Raw genomic sequence first — 21382 nt, 5'->3', positions numbered from 1 at the left:
GTGGGTGGGTCTGTTTGCTATAATAGTCGGAGGCTGCCGTTTCCATCAACCTCTCAGCATTTACCTGTCCTCTCAGTCTACAGTGCCTCAGGAAGTGGATCACTCCTCTCCTATTCCGGCCAGCAGTCTCTGTTTCTCAAGCCTGAATCAGTACTTACTAACTCACCATGGGAAACATACTAGCGTTATGCTTTGGTAGTGAAAAGTTAGCCTTATCATGTCTTAAGACTAAACTTAAACTGAACTTCTAACCAAGAACCAGCTAGAACAGTCCTGGTAAACCATCAGCCCTTTCTCTTTCAGGACCAGCTAGAACAGTCCTGGTAAACTACCAGCCCTATCTCTTTCAGGACCAGCTAGAACAGTCCTGGTAAACTACCAGCCCTATCTCTTTCAGGACCAGCTAGAACAGTCCTGGTAAACTACCAGCCACTATCTCTTTCAGGACCAGCTAGAACAGTCCTGGTAAACCATCAGCCCTTTCTCTTTCAGGACCAGCTAGAACAGTCCTGGTAAACTACCAGCCCTATCTCTTTCAGGACCAGCTAGAACAATCCTGGTTAAACACCAGCCCTATCTCTTTCAGGACCAGCTAGAACAGTCCTGGTAAACTACCAGCCCTATCTCTTTCAGGACCAGCTAGAACAGTCCTGGTAAACTACCAGCCACTATCTCTTTCAGGACCAGCTAGAACAGTCCTGGTAAACTACCAGCCCTATCTCTTTCAGGACCAGCTAGAACAGTCCTGGTAAACTACCAGCCACTATCTCTATCAGGACCAGCAAGAACAGTCCTGGTAAACCACCAGCCACTATCTCTATCAGGACCAGCTAGAACAGTCCTGGTAAACCATCAGCCCTATCTCTTTCAGGACCAGCTAGAACAGTCCTGGTAAACTACCAGCCACTATCTCTATCAGGACCAGCTAGAACAGTCCTGGTAAACCACCAGCCCTATCTCTTTCAGGACCAGCTAGAACAATCCTGGTTAAACACCAGCCCTATCTCTATCAGGACCAGCTAGAACAGTCCTGGTAAACTACTAGCCCTATCTCTTTCAGGACCAGCTAGAACAGTCCTGGTAAACTACCAGCCCTATCTCTTTCAGGACCAGCTAGAACAGTCCTGGTAAACTACCAGCCACTATCTCTATCAGGACCAGCTAGAACAGTTCTGGTAAACCATCAGCCCTTTGTCTTTCAGGACCAGCTAGAACAGTCCTGGTAAACTACCAGCCCCATCTCTTTCAGGACCAGCTAGAACAGTCCTGGTAAACTACCAGCCCTATCTATTTCAGGACCAGCTAGAACAGTCCTGGTAAACTACCAGCCCTATCTCTTTCAGGACCAGCTAGAACAGTCCTGGAGAGATATGTCAGGGAAGACGTAGAAGAGAAATGGGAGAGGCATATAGCGAGCTTATTGGCTAGTCTCTTCCTTTGATGTTTTGACACCCCCTTGACCTGGTGGGGTCCTACTCCAAGATAGGAAGAGAGGGTGTGTGTGTGTGTGTGTGTGTGTGTGTGTGTGTGTGTGTGGCTCTCTCCATGGCTCTTGTTATTGTAATGGTCACGTGTCGTCAGTCACATTCCCCCGTCACGGTCTGTCCTCCTATCTGAAACCAGTCATTATTCAGTGTTTGGTGTTGGAAGCCTTTGGTCCTTCTATCAGCTGTACACTGAGACGCTGCTGTGCTGTTGTGGTGTGTACAGGGCAGTGACGATGCATATGAGATTCATATGGCTGCTTGTCCGTGTTTATATGTTCATATATTAACCCGCTGGTCCACCTGCCTTCTATTGGTGTGTCTGTGTGTAGATCCGCCCCCAGGAGATGTCCGAGAGCTGTTTCTGGGTGGTGGCTAACGAGGATCGCTATGACAACCCTGACCTCCTCAACAGACTGGCACACACCTTTGGCTCATACAGACCAGGTCAGGATACCTACTGCTGTTATTCTCTCTCTCTCTCTCTCTCTCTGTCTGTCTGTCTCTCTGTCTCTCTCTCTGTCTCTCTGTCTCTCTCTCTCTGTCTCTCTGTGTGTCTCTCTCTAGCTATCATGATCCTGTATAGTATCACCAGGAAGTGCCACAGTATCATAGTGTCTCTTTAATAAGGTTAACCAAGCAGACAGGAACAGCAGACAGGAACAGCAGGGGACTTCCTCCTCTTGTTGTTGTTGTTGTCTATTACTCCAGATCTCCTCTCCTGATTCATTTAAGAGCTGCCCCATGTTTTACTCCTCCAGTCGTGTAGTGATGTAGTCCGCTGGCTGGCTCACCGTCTCACCGTGCCGTAGAGGACACCATTTTGAATTATTCATTCAGCCATTTTCTACCTGTCACTACTCCTCCACGCAGCACAGGGACACACACACACTGTACACACACACTGTACACACACACTGTACACACACACTGTACACACACACTGTACACACACACTGTACACACACACTGTACACACACACAAACACACACACTGTACACACCAGAGGAGCACCTTGTTTTGTGACAACAAAGTATTAAATAATGGAGAGAGTACAGGTATACAAACACTAGGACAGGTGATGGAGAGGTAGCTGACATTAGACCTCCTGAGGTTCTGTCTCTGTCAGGGATGTTCTAGTCTAGTTACAGCAGACCTGGTGACCTCCTGAGGTTCTTCTCTGTCAGAGATGTTCTAGTCTAGTTACAGCAGACCTGGTGACCTCCTGAGGTTCTGTCTCTATCAGGGATGTTCTAGTCTAGTTACAGCAGACCTGGTGACCTCCTGTCTCTGTCAGAGATGTTCTAGTCTAGTTACAGCAGACCTGTGACTATTTATTTTTAGTTACAGCAGACCTGGTGACCTCCTGTCTCTGTCAGAGATGTTCTAGTCTAGTTACAGCAGACCTGGTGACCTCGTGAGGTTCTGTCTCTATCAGGGATGTGCTAGTCTAGTTACAGCAGACCTGGTGACCTCCTGTCTCTACCAGGGATGTTCTAGTCTAGTTACAGCAGACCTGGTGACCTCCTGTCTCTACCAGGGATGTTCTAGTCTAGTTACAGCAGGCCTGGTGACCTCCTGTCTCTATCAGTGATGTTCTAGTCTAGTTACAGCAGACCTGGTGACCTCCTGTCTCTACCAGGGATGTTCTAGTCTAGTTACAGCAGACCTGGTGACCTCCTGTCTCTACCAGGGATGTTCTAGTCTAGTTACAGCAGGCCTGGTGACCTCCTGTCTCTATCAGGGATGTTCTAGTCTAGTTACAGCAGGCCTGGCTGATATAAGTGGTGTTGTAAACCAGGTGGAGGTAGCAGACATTAGACCTCCTGAGGTTCTCTAACATCAGACAACACTCCATCTCTTTTAGGGAGACGCTACAGTTACAGTGATGCTGCTCTCCCATATCTAAGCGCTGCACTCCCATATCTGTGTGCTGCTCTCCCATATCTGTGTGCTGCTCTCCCATATCTAAGCACTGCTCTCCCGTATCTAAGCGCTGCTCTCCCGTATCTAAGCTCTGCTCTCCCGTATCTAAGCGCTGCTCTCCCGTATCTAAGCGCTGCTCTCCCGTATCGAAGCGCTGCTCTCCCGTATCGAAGCGCTGCTCTCCCGTATCGAAGCGCTGCTCTCCCGTATCGAAGCGCTGCTCTCCCGTATCGAAGCGCTGCTCTCCCGTATCGAAGCGCTGCTCTCCCGTATCGAAGCGCTGCTCTCCCGTATCGAAGCGCTGCTCTCCCATATCTAAGTGTAAGGAGTATAAGGTTTTAAGTAAATCACTATGGGAACTAGGGCTGTCCCCGACAAAAAAAAAACATCTTGGTTGATCGAAAGTGAACATTTTTAAACATGTATAGACACACCTAATGTGTTAATAAAGTCAGCTAAATGAATTGATCTTTTGTGATGTTTTTCACTTTACGGTTTGATGAAATAAGGCATGCCTCAAGAGGGCTCCAGAGATCTAGATAACCAGAAGAAAAACCACTTTAACTTGACCCAAACGTTCTCCTCCCTATTAATCCTATTAATCACATTGGCTACACATGGACTGTCTGCAACGAACGGCGCATGGCGACGTGGTACGGAGCTCCATTTGGTTTCTACACGGCTTTGGAGGCTCCCCGATTGCGTCAAACCCTCCATAGAGAGCCTCCGACGGATCAAGCATAAACTGTCTTTTAGTCTAGACTTCCGCAATGGATTAATTCACTGAGATGGGCGCAAATATAAATATATTTGTTACTGCTCTGCTCAAACAATCTTGGTCGACCAACAGCCTAACGATCAAAACAATCGACTAATTGGGGTCAACCCCAATGGGAACAGCATATAGTCATCATTATGTGGTTATTTCACTTTGGTCTGGTTCATCTCAGTGTTTTTCGACTGTAGCCTACGGTTTACTGTGCTGTGATTGAACAGATCAGCCTGAGCTTTTGGAGGCTGTTATCAAAAACTCATCCGCTATTCATGTTTTGTCAGGCTAAAATCAATGGCTAGGTCAGAGCAGTACTGTACAGCTCAATCTAATAGAACTATCTGTCTGGTCGGAAGTCTCTAGAATGTTTACTCTAAGTCAAGTAAGACCTCTATATTATCCACCTTTTGACCCGCGACATTCAAAATGCTTTGCTGCTTTTTTCAGAGATTATAAAATTGGAAATGTGACGCTTCATTGCCAGCCGTGTTACTTTAATTTCCTTTTCTTTACTATATCTAATTCTCTACAGAGGGGCTTCTCCTTCCAACCTTGATGAATCAGGTGTAATTCTCTACAGAGGGGCTTCTCCTTCCAACCTTGATGAATCAGGTGTAATTCTCTACAGAGGGGCTTCTCCTTCCAACCTTGATGAATCAGGTGTAATTCTCTACAGAGGGGCTTCTCCTTCCAACCTTGATGAATCAGGTGTAATTCTCTACAGAGGGGCTTCTCCTTCCGACCTTGATGAATCAGGTGTAATTCTCTACAGAGGGGCTTCTCCTTCCGACCTTGATGAATCAGGTGTAATTCTCTACAGAGGGGCTTCTCCTTCCAACCTTGATGAATCAGGTGTAATTCTCTACAGAGGGGCTTCTCCTTCCGACCTTGATGAATCAGGTGTAATTCTCTACAGAGGGGCTTCTCCTTCCAACCTTGATGAATCAGGTGTAATTCTCTACAGAGGGGCTTCTCCTTCCGACCTTGATGAATCAGGTGTAATTCTCTACAGAGGGGCTTCTCCTTCCGACCTTGATGAATCAGGTGTAATTCTCTACAGAGGGGCTTCTCCTTCCAACCTTGATGAATCAGGTGTTTTTTCAATATTTGTTATTTATTTAACTTGGTTTTTCAGGGGAACCCATTGAGATCAGAGTGTAATTTACAATGGTGCCCTGAGGACAACTATACAACAAAATCAGAATAATCAATAAAAACAAAATAAACTAGAAATAATGAAACCAGCAGGTCTGGTGTAGTGACTTCATGTTACATGTCCTACAGTAATGAAACCAGCAGGTCTGGTGTAGTGACTTCAGGTTACATGTCCTACAGTAATGAAACCAGCAGGTCTGGTGTAGTGACTTCATGTTACATGTCCTACAGTAATGAAACCAGCAGGTCTGGTGTAGTGACTTCATGTTACATGTCCTACAGTAATGAAACCAGCAGGTCTGATGTAGTGACTTCATGTTACATGTCCTACAGTAATGAAACCAGCAGGTCTGGTGTAGTGACTTCATGTTACATGTCCTACGGTAATGAAACCAGCAGGTCTGGTGTAGTGACTTCATGTTACATGTCCTACGGTAATGAAACCAGCAGGTCTGGTGTAGTGACTTCATGTTACATGTCCTACGGTAATGAAACCAGCAGGTCTGGTGTAGTGACTTCATGTTACATGTCCTACAGTAATGAAACCAGCAGGTCTGGTGTAGTGACTTCATGTTACATGTCCTACGGTAATGAAACCAGCAGGTCTGGTGTAGTGACTTCATGTTACATGTCCTACAGTAATGAAACCAGCAGGTCTGGTGTAGTGACTTCAGGTTACATGTCCTACAGTAATGAAACCAGCAGGTCTGGTGTAGTGACTTCATGTTACATGTCCTACGGTAATGAAACCAGCAGGTCTGGTGTAGTGACTTCATGTTACATGTCCTACGGTAATGAAACCAGCAGGTCTGGTGTAGTGACTTCATGTTACATGTCCTACGGTAATGAAACCAGCAGGTCTGGTGTAGTGACTTCATGTTACATGTCCTACGGTAATGAAACCAGCAGGTCTGGTGTAGTGACTTCATGTTACATGTCCTACAGTAATGAAACCAGCAGGTCTGGTGTAGTGACTTCATGTTAATGAATGGAGGAACAGTGGGCTGGAAGTCTGTAGAGAATTACAGACACGGAGATGAGAAACAGACAGACCCGGGAGTGTTCTGTAACTCGCTGTATGGTGCTGTGAATCAGAGCTCATGGTTAATGCAGGTCCTTCATTTGTCTCTTCTACTCTCAGACAGGATCTCTGTTGGTTACAGTCTGTCCTCTGTCTCTTTCCTCGTGTGTGTGTGTGTGTGTGTGTGTGTGTGTGTGTGTGACAGACACACACATTCACTCCTCCCGTCTTCTCTCCCATTGTTCTTCCCACTAATTTATACCACTGGCTGCACACATCACTCTCATCCTCCTCTTCCTCTTCAGCCTCCTCTTCCTCCTCATCCTCCTCTTCCTCCCCACTTAAGTGCAGCAGCATCTGGATCCACATTAATCTTTTAAACGGCCTCATCTCTCTCTCTCCTCCGCTCCCGTTTTCATTCCATCAAATATTCATCCCTCTTTCTGTGAACTCCACATTGCTCTTCCCAGATGATTACCGCTCTCCTTCTCCTGTTGGTCATATGAACAACCGCTTACACACACACACACACACACACACACACACACACACACTGCTGATATCCAGTTCACATGACACCTCAGTTTATATCAAAGAGGAGAAACATTTCAGTCTTTTGAAACTCCTAAATATGGGGTTTTGTCAGAGTTTCATTCCTAACTCCTAGTGTGATCAACCAACTACAGCAGGACATAATAAACCACCTGTTCTTTATGTCTGTTGTTGAGGAATATACTGGCATATACTGACTCAATTATTACTGTTGTTGAGGAATATACTGGGATATGCTGACTCAATTATTACTGTTGTTGAGGAATATACAGGCATATACTGACTCAATTATTACTGTTGTTGAGGAAAATACTGGCATATACTGACTCAATTATTACTGTTGTTGAGGAATATACTGGGATATACTGACTCAATTATTACTGTTGTTGAGGAATATACTGGGATATACTGACTCAATTATTACTGTTGTTGAGGAATATACTGGGATATACTGACTCAATTATTACTGTTGTTGAGGAATATACTGGGATATACTGACTCAATTATTACTGTTGTTGAGGAATATACTGGGATATACTGACTCAATTATTACTGTTGTTGAGGAATATACTGGGATATACTGACTCAATTATTACTGTTGTTGAGGAATATACTGGGATATACTGACTCAATTATTACTGTTGTTGAGGAATATACTGGGATATACTGACTCAATTATTACTGTTGTTGAGGAATATACTGACTCAATTATTACTGTTGTTGAGGAATATACTGGGATATACGGACTCAATTATTACTGTTGTTGATGAATATACTGGGATATACTGACTCAATTATTACTGTTGTTGAGGAATATACTGACTGAATTATTACTGTTGTTGAGGAATATACTGGGATATACTGACTCAATTATTTCTGTTGTTGAGGAATATACTGACTGAATTATTACTGTTGTTGATGAATATACTGGGATATACTGACTCAATTATTACTGTTGTTGAGGAATATACTGACTGAATTATTACTGTTGTTGAGGAATATACTGGGATATACTGACTCAATTATTTCTGTTGTTGAGGAATATACTGACTGAATTATTACTGTTGTTGATGAATATACTGGGATATACTGACTCAATTATTACTGTTGTTGAGGAATATACTGACTGAATTATTACTGTTGTTGAGGAATATACTGGGATATACTGACTCAATTATTTCTGTTGTTGAGGAATATACTGACTGAATTATTACTGTTGTTGAGGAATATACTGGGATATACTGACTCAATTATTACTGTTGTTGAGGAATATACTGGGATATACTGACTCAATTATTACTGTTGTTGAGGAATATACTGGGATATACTGACTCAATTATTACTGTTGTTGAGGAATATACTGGGATATACTGACTCAATTATTACTGTTGTTGAGGAATATACTGGGATATACTGACTCAATTATTACTGTTGTTGAGGAATATACTGGGATATACTGACTCAATTATTACTGTTGTTGAGGAATATACTGGGATATACTGACTCAATTATTACTGTTGTTGAGGAATATACTGGGATATACTGACTCAATTATTACTGTTGAGGAATATACTGGGATATACTGACTCAATTATTACTGTTGTTGAGGAATATACTGGGATATACTGACTCAATTATTACTGTTGTTGAGGAATATACTGGGATATACTGACTCAATTTTTACTGTTGTTGAGGAATATACTGGGATATACTGACTCAATTATTACTGTTGTTGAGGAATATACTGACTCAATTATTACTGTTGTTGAGGAATATACTGACTCAATTATTACTGTTGTTGAGGAATATACTGGGATATACTGACTCAATTATTACTGTTGTTGAGGAATATACTGGGATATACTGACTCAATTATTTCTGTTGTTGAGGAATATACTGACTCAATTATTACTACTGTAAGTCGCTCTGGATAAGAGCGTCTGCTAAATGACTAAAATGTAAAATGTAAAATGTATTACTGTTGTTGAAGAATATACTGGGATATACTGACTCAATTATTACTGTTGTTGAGGAATATACTGGGATATACTGACTCAATTATTACTGTTGTTGAGGAATATACTGGGATATACTGACTCAATTATTACTGTTGTTGAGGAATATACTGGGATATACTGACTCAATTATTACTGTTGTTGAGGAATATACTGGGATATACTGACTCAATTATTACTGTTGTTGAGGAATATACTGGGATATACTGACTCAATTATTACTGTTGTTGAGGAATATACTGGGATATACTGACTCCATTATTACTGTTGTTGATGAATATACTGGGATATACTGACTCAATTATTACTGTTGTTGATTAATATACTGGGATATACTGACTCAATTATTTCTGTTGTTGAGGAATATACTGGGATATACTGACTCAATTATTACTGTTGTTGATGAATGTACTGGGATATACTGACTCAATTATTACTGTTGTTGATTAATATTCTGGGATATACTGACTCAATTATTACTGTTGTTGAGGAATATACTGGGATATACTGACTCAATTATTACTGTTGTTGAGGAATATACTGGGATATACTGACTCAGTTATTACTGTTGTTGAGGAATATACTGGGATATACTGATTCAATTATTACTGTTGTTGAGGAATATACTGGGATATACTGACTCAATTATTACTGTTGAGGAATATACTGGGATATACTGACTCAATTATTACTGTTGTTGAGGAATATACTGGGATATACTGACTCAATTATTACTGTTGTTGAGGAATATACTGGGATATACTGACTCAATTATTACTGTTGTTGAGGAATATACTGGGATATACTGACTCAATTTTTACTGTTGTTGAGGAATATACTGGGATATACTGACTCAATTATTACTGTTGTTGAGGAATATACTGACTCAATTATTACTGTTGTTGAGGAATATACTGACTCAATTATTACTGTTGTTGAGGAATATACTGGGATATACTGACTCAATTATTACTGTTGTTGAGGAATATACTGGGATATACTGACTCAATTATTTCTGTTGTTGAGGAATATACTGACTCAATTATTACTGTTGTTGAAGAATATACTGGGATATACTGACTCAATTATTACTGTTGTTGAGGAATATACTGGGATATACTGACTCAATTATTACTGTTGTTGAGGAATATACTGGGATATACTGACTCAATTATTACTGTTGTTGAGTAATATACTGGGATATACTGACTCAATTATTACTGTTGTTGAGGAATATACTGGAATATACTGGGATATACTGACTCAATTATTACTGTTGTTGAGGAATATACTGGGATATACTGACTCAATTATTACTGTTGTTGAGGAATATACTGGGATATACTGACTCAATTATTACTGTTGTTGAGGAATATACTGGGATATACTGACTCAATTATTACTGTTGTTGAGGAATATACTGGGATATACTGACTCAATTATTACTGTTGTTGAGGAATATACTGGGATATACTGACTCCATTATTACTGTTGTTGATGAATATACTGGGATATACTGACTCAATTATTACTGTTGTTGATTAATATACTGGGATATACTGACTCAATTATTTCTGTTGTTGAGGAATATACTGGGATATACTGACTCAATTATTACTGTTGTTGATGAATATACTGGGATATACTGACTCAATTATTACTGTTGTTGATTAATATTCTGGGATATACTGACTCAATTATTACTGTTGTTGAGGAATATACTGGGATATACTGACTCAATTATTACTGTTGTTGAGGAATATACTGGGATATACTGACTCAGTTATTACTGTTGTTGAGGAATATACTGGGATATACTGATTCAATTATTACTGTTGTTGAGGAATATACTGGGATATACTGACTCAATTATTACTGTTGAGGAATATACTGGGATATACTGACTCAATTATTACTGTTGTTGAGGAATATACTGGGATATACTGACTCAATTATTACTGTTGTTGAGGAATATACTGGGATATACTGACTCAATTATTACTGTTGTTGAGGAATATACTGGGATATACTGACTAAATTTTTACTGTTGTTGAGGAATATACTGGGATATACTGACTCAATTATTACTGTTGTTGAGGAATATACTGACTCAATTATTACTGTTGTTGAGGAATATACTGGGATATACTGACTCAATTATTACTGTTGTTGAGGAATATACTGGGATATACTGACTCAATTATTTCTGTTGTTGAGGAATATACTGACTCAATTATTACTGTTGTTGAAGAATATACTGGGATATACTGACTCAATTATTACTGTTGTTGAGGAATATACTGGGATATACTGACTCAATTATTACTGTTGTTGAGGAATATACTGGGATATACTGACTCAATTATTACTGTTGTTGAGTAATATACTGGGATATACTGACTCAATTATTACTGTTGTTGAGGAATATACTGGGATATACTGACTCAATTATTACTGTTGTTGAGGAATATACTGGGATATACTGACTCAATTATTACTGTTGTTGAGGAATATACTGGGATATACTGACTCCATTATTACTGTTGTTGATGAATATACTGGGATATACTGACTCAATTATTACTGTTGTTGATGAATATACTGGGATATACTGACTCAATTATTACTGTTGTTGATGAATATACTGGGATATACTGACTCAATTATTTCTGTTGTTGAGGAATATACTGGGATATACTGACTCAATTATTTCTGTTGTTGAGGAATATACTGGGATATACTGACTCAATTATTACTGTTGTTGATGAATATACTGGGATATACTGACTCAATTATTACTGTTGTTGAGGAATATACTGGGATATACTGACTCAATTATTACTGTTGTTGAGGAATATACTGGGATATACTGACTCAGTTATTACTGTTGTTGAGGAATATACTGGGATATACTGATTAAATTATTACTGTTGTTGAGGAATACATGATATTTTGTTGTAGGCAGAACACATCAGACTAGGATTCTATTGTACACTACTCAGCCATAACCAATCAGAGCTGCAGTTTGGCCTATATGCAAATCAACCATTGCCATATATGGATCTGTGCTTTTCACTTTGAACTGTGTTGACAGCTGTGGTCGTGAGGAGATACACTTGTTTTGAGATCAAAGAGAGATCTGCATGTTGCCACTTGATCATGTTTAGTTTATATAATGTACTAGTTTGTGGGTTATTAGCTCATTTATAGATCAGTTAGGTCATATCCTGTACTAGTTAGTGGGTTATTAGTCCAGTTATAGATCAGTTAGGTCATATCCTGTACTAGTTAGTGAGTTATTAGTCCAGTTATAGATCAGTTAGTTCATATCCTGTACTAGTTAGTGAGTTATTAGCCCATTTATAGATCAGTTAGGTCATATCCTGTACTAGTTAGTGGGTTATTAGTCCAGTTATAGATCAGTTAGGTCATATCCTGTACTAGTTAGTGAGTTATTAGTCCAGTTATAGATCAGTTAGGTCATATCCTGTACTAGTTAGTTATTAGTCCAGTTATAGATCAGTTAGGTCATATCCTGTACTAGTTAGTGAGTTATTAGCCCAATTTTAGATCAGTTAGTTCATATCCTGTACTAGTTAGTGAGTTATTAGCCCAGTTTTAGATCAGTTAGTTCATATCCTGTACTAGTTAGTGAGTTATTAGTCCAGTTATTGATCAGTTAGGTCATATCCTGTACTAGTTAGTGAGTTATTAGCCCAGTTATAGATCAGTTAGGTCATATCCTGTACTAGTTAGTGAGTTATTAGCCCAGTTATAGATCAGTTAGGTCATATCCTGTACTAGTTAGTGAGTTATTAGCCCAGTTATAGATCAGTTAGGTCATATCCTGTACTAGTTAGTGAGTTATTAGCCCAGTTATAGATCAGTTAGGTCATATCCTGTACTAGTTAGTGAGTTATTAGCCCAGTTATAGATCAGTTAGGTCATATCCTGTACTAGTTAGTGAGTTATTAGCCCAGTTATAGATCAGTTAGGTCATATCCTGTACTAGTTAGTGAGTTATTAGCCCAGTTATAGATCAGTTAGGTCATATCCTGTACTAGTTAGTGAGTTATTAGCCCAGTTATAGATCAGTTAGGTCATATCCTGTACTAGTTAGTGAGTTATTAGCCCAGTTATAGATCAGTTAGTTCATATCCTGTACTAGTTAGTGAGTTATTAGTCCAGTTATAGATCAGTTAGGTCATATCCTGTACTAGTTAGTGAGTTATTAGCCCAGTTATAGATCATTTAGGTCATATCCTGTACTAGTTAGTGAGTTATTAGCCCAGTTATAGATCAGTTAGGTCATATCCTGTACTAGTTAGTGAGTTATTAGCCCAGTTATTGATCAGTTAGGTCATATCCTGTACTAGTTAGTGAGTTACTAGCCCAGTAATAGATCAGTTAGGTCATATCCTGTACTAATTAGTTAGTTATTAGTCCAGTTATAGATCAGTTAGGTCATATCCTGTACTAGTTAGTTATTAGTCCAGTTATAGATCATTTGTAATCAGCTATAGGGGAGTGAGCACAAAACATCAGCATTATTTAGACATCTCTGACAAGTGGATCAACAGGTTCATGTCAAGCTCTGCACGTGCTGTTTAAACGTCTCAGTGAATGTAGTCCTACATTGAACACCACACATTGGCTGTTACTGTAGGCTGAATGATATAACAGCTATTTTCATGTTAAAATGTTATGGGATGCGTTATTCTCCCTCGTTTTTGATGGTCGGCCACTCTGGTAGTCTTACATTATGATCATATAGCCACAGTAGCCTACTCTACCACTGTTAAAACTGTAACTTAAAGCAGGTACAGCCTCGGTGGTCACAGTAAACACACGCTGGAAGCTGCACAGAAGTTTAAACAACGTTCAACTTTGTGCTCAGTAGACCTGAAATTTGCTCATTGTCCCCAAAACATTTTCCGAGAACATTGTATGGGAGAGAGACTAACTGATGACTTTGAAATACATTTTGACTCATTTGCAGGAACATGTATCACACACACAAGTAACTTTGTTTCCTCTGTATGAAACCTTAAGTCCAACCCCATTGGTCTGTAGAAACCTGAACATTAACCGAACTCGCTATATACTGAACACTCATTGGTCAATTGAACATGAGTGACAGCAGCTGCATGGTTAAGTTCAGTGCGACTGTGTTCAGGGGCAATAGCTCCCAAAGGCCCCAGGCTTCATTCCATGTACAGTGCCTTGCGAAAGTATTCGGCCCCCTTGAACTTTTCGACCTTTTGCCACATTTCAGGCTTCAAACATAAAGATATAAAACTGTAATTTTTTGTGAAGAATCAACAACAAGTGGGACACAATCATGAAGTGGAACGAAATTTATTGGATATTTCAAACTTTTTTAACAAATAAAAAACTGAAAAATTGGGCGTGCAAAATTATTCAGCCCCCTTAAGTTAATACTTTGTAGCGCCACCTTTTGCTGCGATTACAGCTTTAAGTCGCTTGGGGTATGTCTCTATCAGTTGTGCACATCAAGAGACTGAAATTTTTGCCCATTCCTCCTTGCAAAACAGCTCGAGCTCAGTGAGGTTGGATGGAGAGCGTTTGAACAGCAGTTTTCAGTTCTTTCCACAGATTCTCGATTGGATTCAGGTCTGGACTTTGACTTGGCCATTCTAACACCTGGATATGTTTATTTGTGAACCATTCCATTGTAGATTTTGCTTTATGTTTTGGATCATTGTCTTGTTGGAAGACAAATCTCCGTCCCAGTCTCAGGTCTTTTGCAGACTCCATCAGGTTTTCTTCCAGAATGGTCCTGTATTTGGCTCCATCCATCTTCCCATCAATTTTAACCATCTTCCCTGCACCTGCTGAAGAAAAGCAGGCCCAAACCATGATGCTGCCACCACCATGTTTGACAGTGGGGATGGTGTGTTCAGGGTGATGAGCTGTGTTGCTTTTACGCCAAACATAACGTTTTGCATTGTTGCCAAAAAGTTCGATTTTGGTTTCATCTGACCAGAGCACCTTCTTCCACATGTTTGGTGTGTCTCCCAGGTGGCTAGTGGCAAACTTTAAACGACACTTTTTATGGATATCTTTAAGAAATGGCTTTCTTCTTGCCACTTCCATAAAGGCCAGATTTGTGCAGTATACGACTGATTGTTGTCCTATGGACAGAGTCTCCCACCTCAGCTGTAGATCTCTGCAGTTCATCCAGAGTGATCATGGGTCTCTTGGCTGCATCTCTGATCAGTCTTCTCCTTGTATGAGCTGAAAGTTTAGAGGGACGGCCGGGTCTTCGTAGATTTGCAGTGGTCTGATACTCCTTCCATTTCAATATTATCGCTTGCACAGTGCTCCTTGGGATGTTTAAAGCTTGGGAAATCTTTTTGTATCCAAATCCGGCTTTAAACTTCTCCACAACAGTATCTCGGACCTGCCTGGTGTGTTCCTTGTTCTTCATGATGCTCTCTGCGCTTTAGACGGACCTCTGAGACTATCACAGAGCAGGTGCATTTATACGGAGACTTGATTACACACAGGTGGATTCTATTTATCATCATTAGTCATTTAGGTCAACATTGGATCATTCAGAGATCCTCACTGAACTTCTGGAGAGAGTTTGCTGCACTGAAAGTAAAGGGGCTGAATAATTTTGCACGGCCAATTTTTCAGTTTTTTATTTGTTAAAAAAGTTTGAAATATCCAATAAATTTCGTTCCACTTCATAATTGTGTCCCACTTGTTGTTGATTCTTCACAAAAAATTACAGTTTTATATCTTTATGTTTGAAGCCTGAAATGTGGCAAAAGGTCGAAAAGTTCAAGGGGGCCGAATACTTTCGCAAGGCACTATATTCATGTTGTTTTCCCACTCAGAGCTAGATGTTTATTCCTACCTGAGAAGGAGCTGTGAACAGGGTCAATTCCATTCAGCTCATTAGATCAGTTCAGCCAAAACAAATTACAATTAATGGATGTTTTTCCTTCAGTTTGAGGTTCTAACAAGAAGAATTAAAAGCCTGTTATTTAATATGAATTATTTATTTTAAGTGCTGGTTCGTGTCCCAAATGGCACCCTATTCTCTATATAGTGCACTACTTTAGACCAGAGCCCTATAGAACCCTATTCCCTATATAGTGCATTACTTTAGACCAGAGCCCTATAGAACCCTATTCCCTATATAGTGCACTACTTTAGACCAGAGCCCTATAGAACCCTATTCCATATATAGTGCACTACTTTAGACCAGAGCCCTATGGCACCCTATTCCCTATATAGTCCACTACTTTAGAGCAGGGCCCTGTGGGTTTCATAGGGAACAGGGAGCTGTTTGAGCCTCAGTTGTTGTTCATTAACCACAGGTCTCCCAGGATAGAACAGCTGATTAAACTCTCCCTCCCTCTGCTGCATCACCCTTAATAACATTAATGAAGAGGTCCAGGATAGAACAGCTGATTAAACTCTCCCTCCCTCTGCTGCATCACCCTTAATAACATTAATGAGGAGGTCCAGGATAGAACAGCTGATTAAACTCTCCCTCCCTCTGCTGCATCACCCTGAAGAGGTCCAGGATAGAACAGCTGATTAAACTCTCCCTCCCTCTGCTGCATCACCCTTAATAACATTAATGAAGAGGTCCAGGATAGAACACAGACTGGAGGAGTGACATTCACACACACACACACACACACACACGCACACAGACACACACACACGTGCTCACAGACACACACGCTGACACACACGCTCAGACACACACGCTCACAGACGCTCACAGCCACACACGCTCACACACACGTTGACACACACACTCAGACACATACGCTCACAGACACACACACACATTCACACACACGCTCACAGACACACACCCACGCAGGCTAGTCCCTAAATCAGAGTTAATGTAACAGTCAAATGGAAAACATTTCTTAACGTTTAAACAACCAATTCTTCAGTTTTCCATTAAAACAATTAGAAAAATGCATAAAATTCCAGGTGAATTCACAATGCAGCTGTGCTGCTGCCAGCAACACGGTACGTCCCTTTCAGAAGGTGAAGCATTGCACCTGTACTACCATTACCAGGCAGCGCTCACCTTACTGCTGTAACTACACCCACTCAGCAACGATGGTAGTTGATGCTGTTTTTACGTTCTCTGCTGTGTGCCTCTGGGTTGAGTCTCACGGTGCGTCCCCTTTCAGATGGTGAAGCAAATCAAGCAAATCACATGTAGATGTTAATGTGAGTGTAGTGAAATGCTTGTGCTTCTAGTTCCGACAGTGCAGTAATATCTAACATGTAATCTAACAATTCCACAACAACTACCTAATACACACAATCTAAGTAAAAGGAATGAATAAGAATATATATATATATATATATATATATATATATATATATATATATATATATATATATATATATATATATATATATATATATATTGGATGAGCGATGATACAGTATATGGTATAGAGTACAGTATATACATATGAGATGAGTGATGTCAGAGCAGCATAGACTAAAATACAGTAGTATAGTGTAGAATACAGTATATACATATGAGATGAGTAGTGTAAGTCGCTCTGGATAAGAGCGTCTGCTAAATGACTAAAATATAAAAATGTAAATGTAAAATGTATGTAAACATTATATAAAGTGACTAGTGATCCATTTATTAAAGTGGCCAGTGATTTCTAGTCTGTCTATATAGAGCAGCAGCCTCTGTGCTAGTGATGGCTGTTTAACAGTCTGATGGCCTTGAGATAGAAGCTGTTTTTCAGTCTCTCAGTCCCAGCTTTGAGTCACCTGTGCTGAGTCACCTCCTGGATGATAGTGGGGTGAACAGGCAGTGGCTCGGGTGGTAGTACGGGTCCACCTGTACCACCATTACTGTAGCTCAGTTCCACCTGTACCACCATTACTGTAGCTCAGTTCCACCTGTACCACCATTACTGTAGCTCAGTTCCACCTGTACCACCATTACTGTAGCTCAGTTCCACCTGTACCACCATTACTGTAGCTCAGTTCCACCTGTACCACCATTACTGTAGCTCAGTTCCACCTGTCCCACCATTACTGTAGCTCAGTTCCACCTGTACCACCATTACTGTAGCTCAGTTCCACCTGTACCACCATTACTGTAGCTCAGTTCCACCTGTACCACCATTACTGTAGCTCAGTTCCACCTGTACCACCATTACTGTAGCTCAGTTCCACCTGTACCACCATTACTGTAGCTCAGTTCCACCTGTACTACCATTACTGTAGCTCAGTTCCACCTGTACCACCATTACTGTAGCTCAGTTCCACCTGTACCACCATTACTGTAGCTCAGTTCCACCTGTACCACCATTACTGTAGCTCAGTTCCACCTGTACCACCATTACTAGAGCTCAGTTCTACCTGTACCACCATTACTGTAGCTCAGTTCCACCTGTACCACCATTACTGTAGCTCAGTTCCACCAGACAGTCAGAACCGGGCACTTGGCCAATCAGCAATCAGAAGCTGTATCTTGCAGTTTCTTGTCTTGCTAAGTCACTTGTAACTTCATTACAGCAGGGCCAATCATCAATTAATAGGATAGGCTATAGAGATGAGTGAGATGCACCACTCAGCTGTCACACGGTGTCTGTTCACGTGCACGGGTCGCTTCACGCTGGTCACAGCGTTGTTTCCAGGGCACCAAGATAGAGAAGTTGAGCCTCTTCCATGCTCTTTGTTGTTGTGTGAAATTGACCCACTATACTATTTACTGTCTGCATCTACAAAAAAATAGTTTTTTTAACACTAAGGATCCCAATTTCGTTTCAAAGTTCACACCCTTAGTGTGTGTGTGTGTGTGTGGGGGGGGGGTCAGTTTGTGTGGGTGGCTTCCACCGGCGTCCAGATGTGCATTGTTTTTCAGTTTGTTTGTGGGCCCCGTGTTTGTGACAGAGGCAGGAAGGAGGGTATTGGCTGATACAGGTATTACAGCCTGAGGGAGTCCACAACATCTGGGGGCCAAAGCCGTTCCCCACCCCTCCCCTGGGGGCCACAGCTGTTCCCCACCCCTCCCCTGGGGGATGAGCAGCTGTGTGTATTCGATCGTTAACGAACATCCAGGTTTAGCATCTGCTGGTTTCCACACGTAGCCTACGAGCCACCGATGCAGACCTTTGGAAACAGCTACTTTCTCAAAAAGTTCATTGGTAGACAAGATTTACTTAGAATTCCGTGGCATTATTTTATATAATTTCTTTATAGTATGAAGAATACAACTGAACAAAGCTGAATAAAATAGAAAGGATATTTTATCCAAAGCGATTTGAGGGAGTGCGAACATGCATCTATTCTGTGTTGAGCTGTTAACAAAGAAATAGGTTGTTCTAAATGTTTAATTTACAGATATTTAGGCAACTTTAGTCGTGATATAAACGTTGGGCTATATGTTTATATTTTTAATACGTTCGAAGGCTGCGTAATGCGACTCTAATTAGGATTAGAGAAAAGAAATGGCGTGAAAGGCCTGAGCTCTGCTCTGTTTCTTATGCAGGTCTGTACACACTTCATCAGTCTCTCATTCACAATTTCACAACCACTTGATAATATTCTCACCGGGTCTCGAATTACACGGTGGCATCCCCCTTGTGTGGCTGTATTGCCCCCTAAAATAATATCCAGGCCTTTTGCAGCCGAAGTGACAGTAGTTTACTTGAGTAAAAGTCTAAAAGTATTTGCTTCTAAATGTATTAAGTACCAAAAGTAAAAGTCCAAGTATAAATCATTTCAAATTCCTTATATTAAACAAACCAAACGACACCATTGTCTTGTTTTTTTTTATTACGGATAGCCATGGGCACGCTCCAATTTAGACATAAATTACAAACGAAGCATGTGTTTAGTGAGTCCCCTAGATCAGAGGCAGTAGGGATGTTCTCTTGATACAGTAAGTGTGTGAATTGGACCGTTTTCCTGTCTTGCTAAGCATTTAAAATGTAACGAGTACTTTTGGGTGTCGGGAGATCTATGTAGTAAAAAGTACATAATTTTCTTTAGGAATGTAGTGAAGTAAAAAAGTTGTCAAAAATATAAATAGTAAAGTAAAGCACAGATACCCACAAAAAAAATTACTTAAGTAGTACTTTAAAGTATTTTTACTTCAGTATTTACATCGCTGGTAACGGGTGTGAGATTTAGGATGTGACTAGTAATAGACAGCAGCTCTCTTTGCTATCATTGAAGCAGCAGATTCAAACTAGCATTGAACAACAACCTGGCTTATGGTCACAATGTAAATAGCCAAGAAACTTTTCTGACTTTTGAGTAAATTAGACCAATTTTTATGCCTGTGCCAGCACCTCAAAAACAATCTATCAGCGCTTCACTCAGTGTGAAAATCTGTTGCTGCGTGTGGTAGGATGTAGGATTCATGTTTGTGCGATTAGCAGCTAGGAAACAAAACAGCAGAAATACTTTAAAAAACCTCTACTGTGGTATCTTTCTATGAGAAATGACCAAACAACTGAAATACTTTAATAAACATCTACTGCAGTATCTTTCTACGAGAAATCACAACTCACACTTGAATTATAACTATATATTTTTTTCACATTTGAATGTAATGTTCGCACTGTGTATTGACCAACCACCAACGTGGCTGGTGAAATAGAAGTTCTTACCTGAAGGAACCTAAATCTACCCGCATTTGGCGGGTGACGGGTGTTAATTTTATGCCCTGCTGGCTACTGATTAACTGTTGAAGGCCTTTATATATATATCCTGGATATATATATATATATGTATGTGGTATGGTATGTCACTATGTGGAGGTGTTGCAGTATATATCTCTGATACACACAGTCATGTCTTTGGCTATGCCGGATTAAGTGATATGACATGCTATTCTATAAAATTATTTCTCTATAATTAAAATGGCCTGATTAAGCTAATCATGTAAATGTAATTAACTAGAAAGTCGGGGCACCACGAAAGAACGTTTAGAGCTGTTATCTTCCAAATAAACTCTTAAAGACCTGGTCATCTTTTACATCAGTAGCAGTCAATATTTAATCGTCACCTTATTTCAGTCTCAACCAAGAATTTACAACTTTCAGATATCTTCACGAACCCTGGCTAACAGGTTGAATCAGCAATACAAAATTTTGTTTAATTACTTATTTACTAAATACCTAAATAATCACACAGAATTACATCTACACAGAATGGATCATAAATTGATTACAAATTATGTCATAAAGGAAAACGTCCCTGGCGGACGGAACAGATATGACGGCTGGTTACACAAAGAAAGGGGATTGGGTTTTGAATGAAAGAGCGGGAAGACTGAGGAACAAAAAGGTTTTGTGTCTCTATCGGGCCGTAGGCAGCTCTGCTATCGTAAATACAGTATCTTATGCATTCTAAATAACCGGCCATTTGAAAAAGGAAAATGCAATAAATATTTACTCTGAGCTGCGCTTC

The 21382-nt window shown here is 40.3% G+C and overlaps 1 protein-coding gene across 1 annotated transcript in view; it reads left to right on the top strand.

Annotated features, from left to right (window-relative positions):
* LOC106591129 (protein diaphanous homolog 3) overlaps nucleotides 1–21382 on the top strand; it is a 764911-nt gene that overhangs the window by 301660 nt on the left and 441869 nt on the right. The window contains 1 exon segment of the mRNA XM_045699589.1: nucleotides 1817–1931. Within this exon segment, the coding sequence (XP_045555545.1) occupies nucleotides 1817–1931 (115 nt within the window).

Source organism: Salmo salar, chromosome ssa17 (genome assembly GCF_905237065.1).
Source record: "Salmo salar chromosome ssa17, Ssal_v3.1, whole genome shotgun sequence".
NCBI lineage: Eukaryota > Metazoa > Chordata > Actinopteri > Salmoniformes > Salmonidae > Salmo > Salmo salar.
The sequence above is the reverse complement of the archived record's forward strand: the minus strand, read 5'-3'. Positions and strand labels throughout refer to the sequence as shown.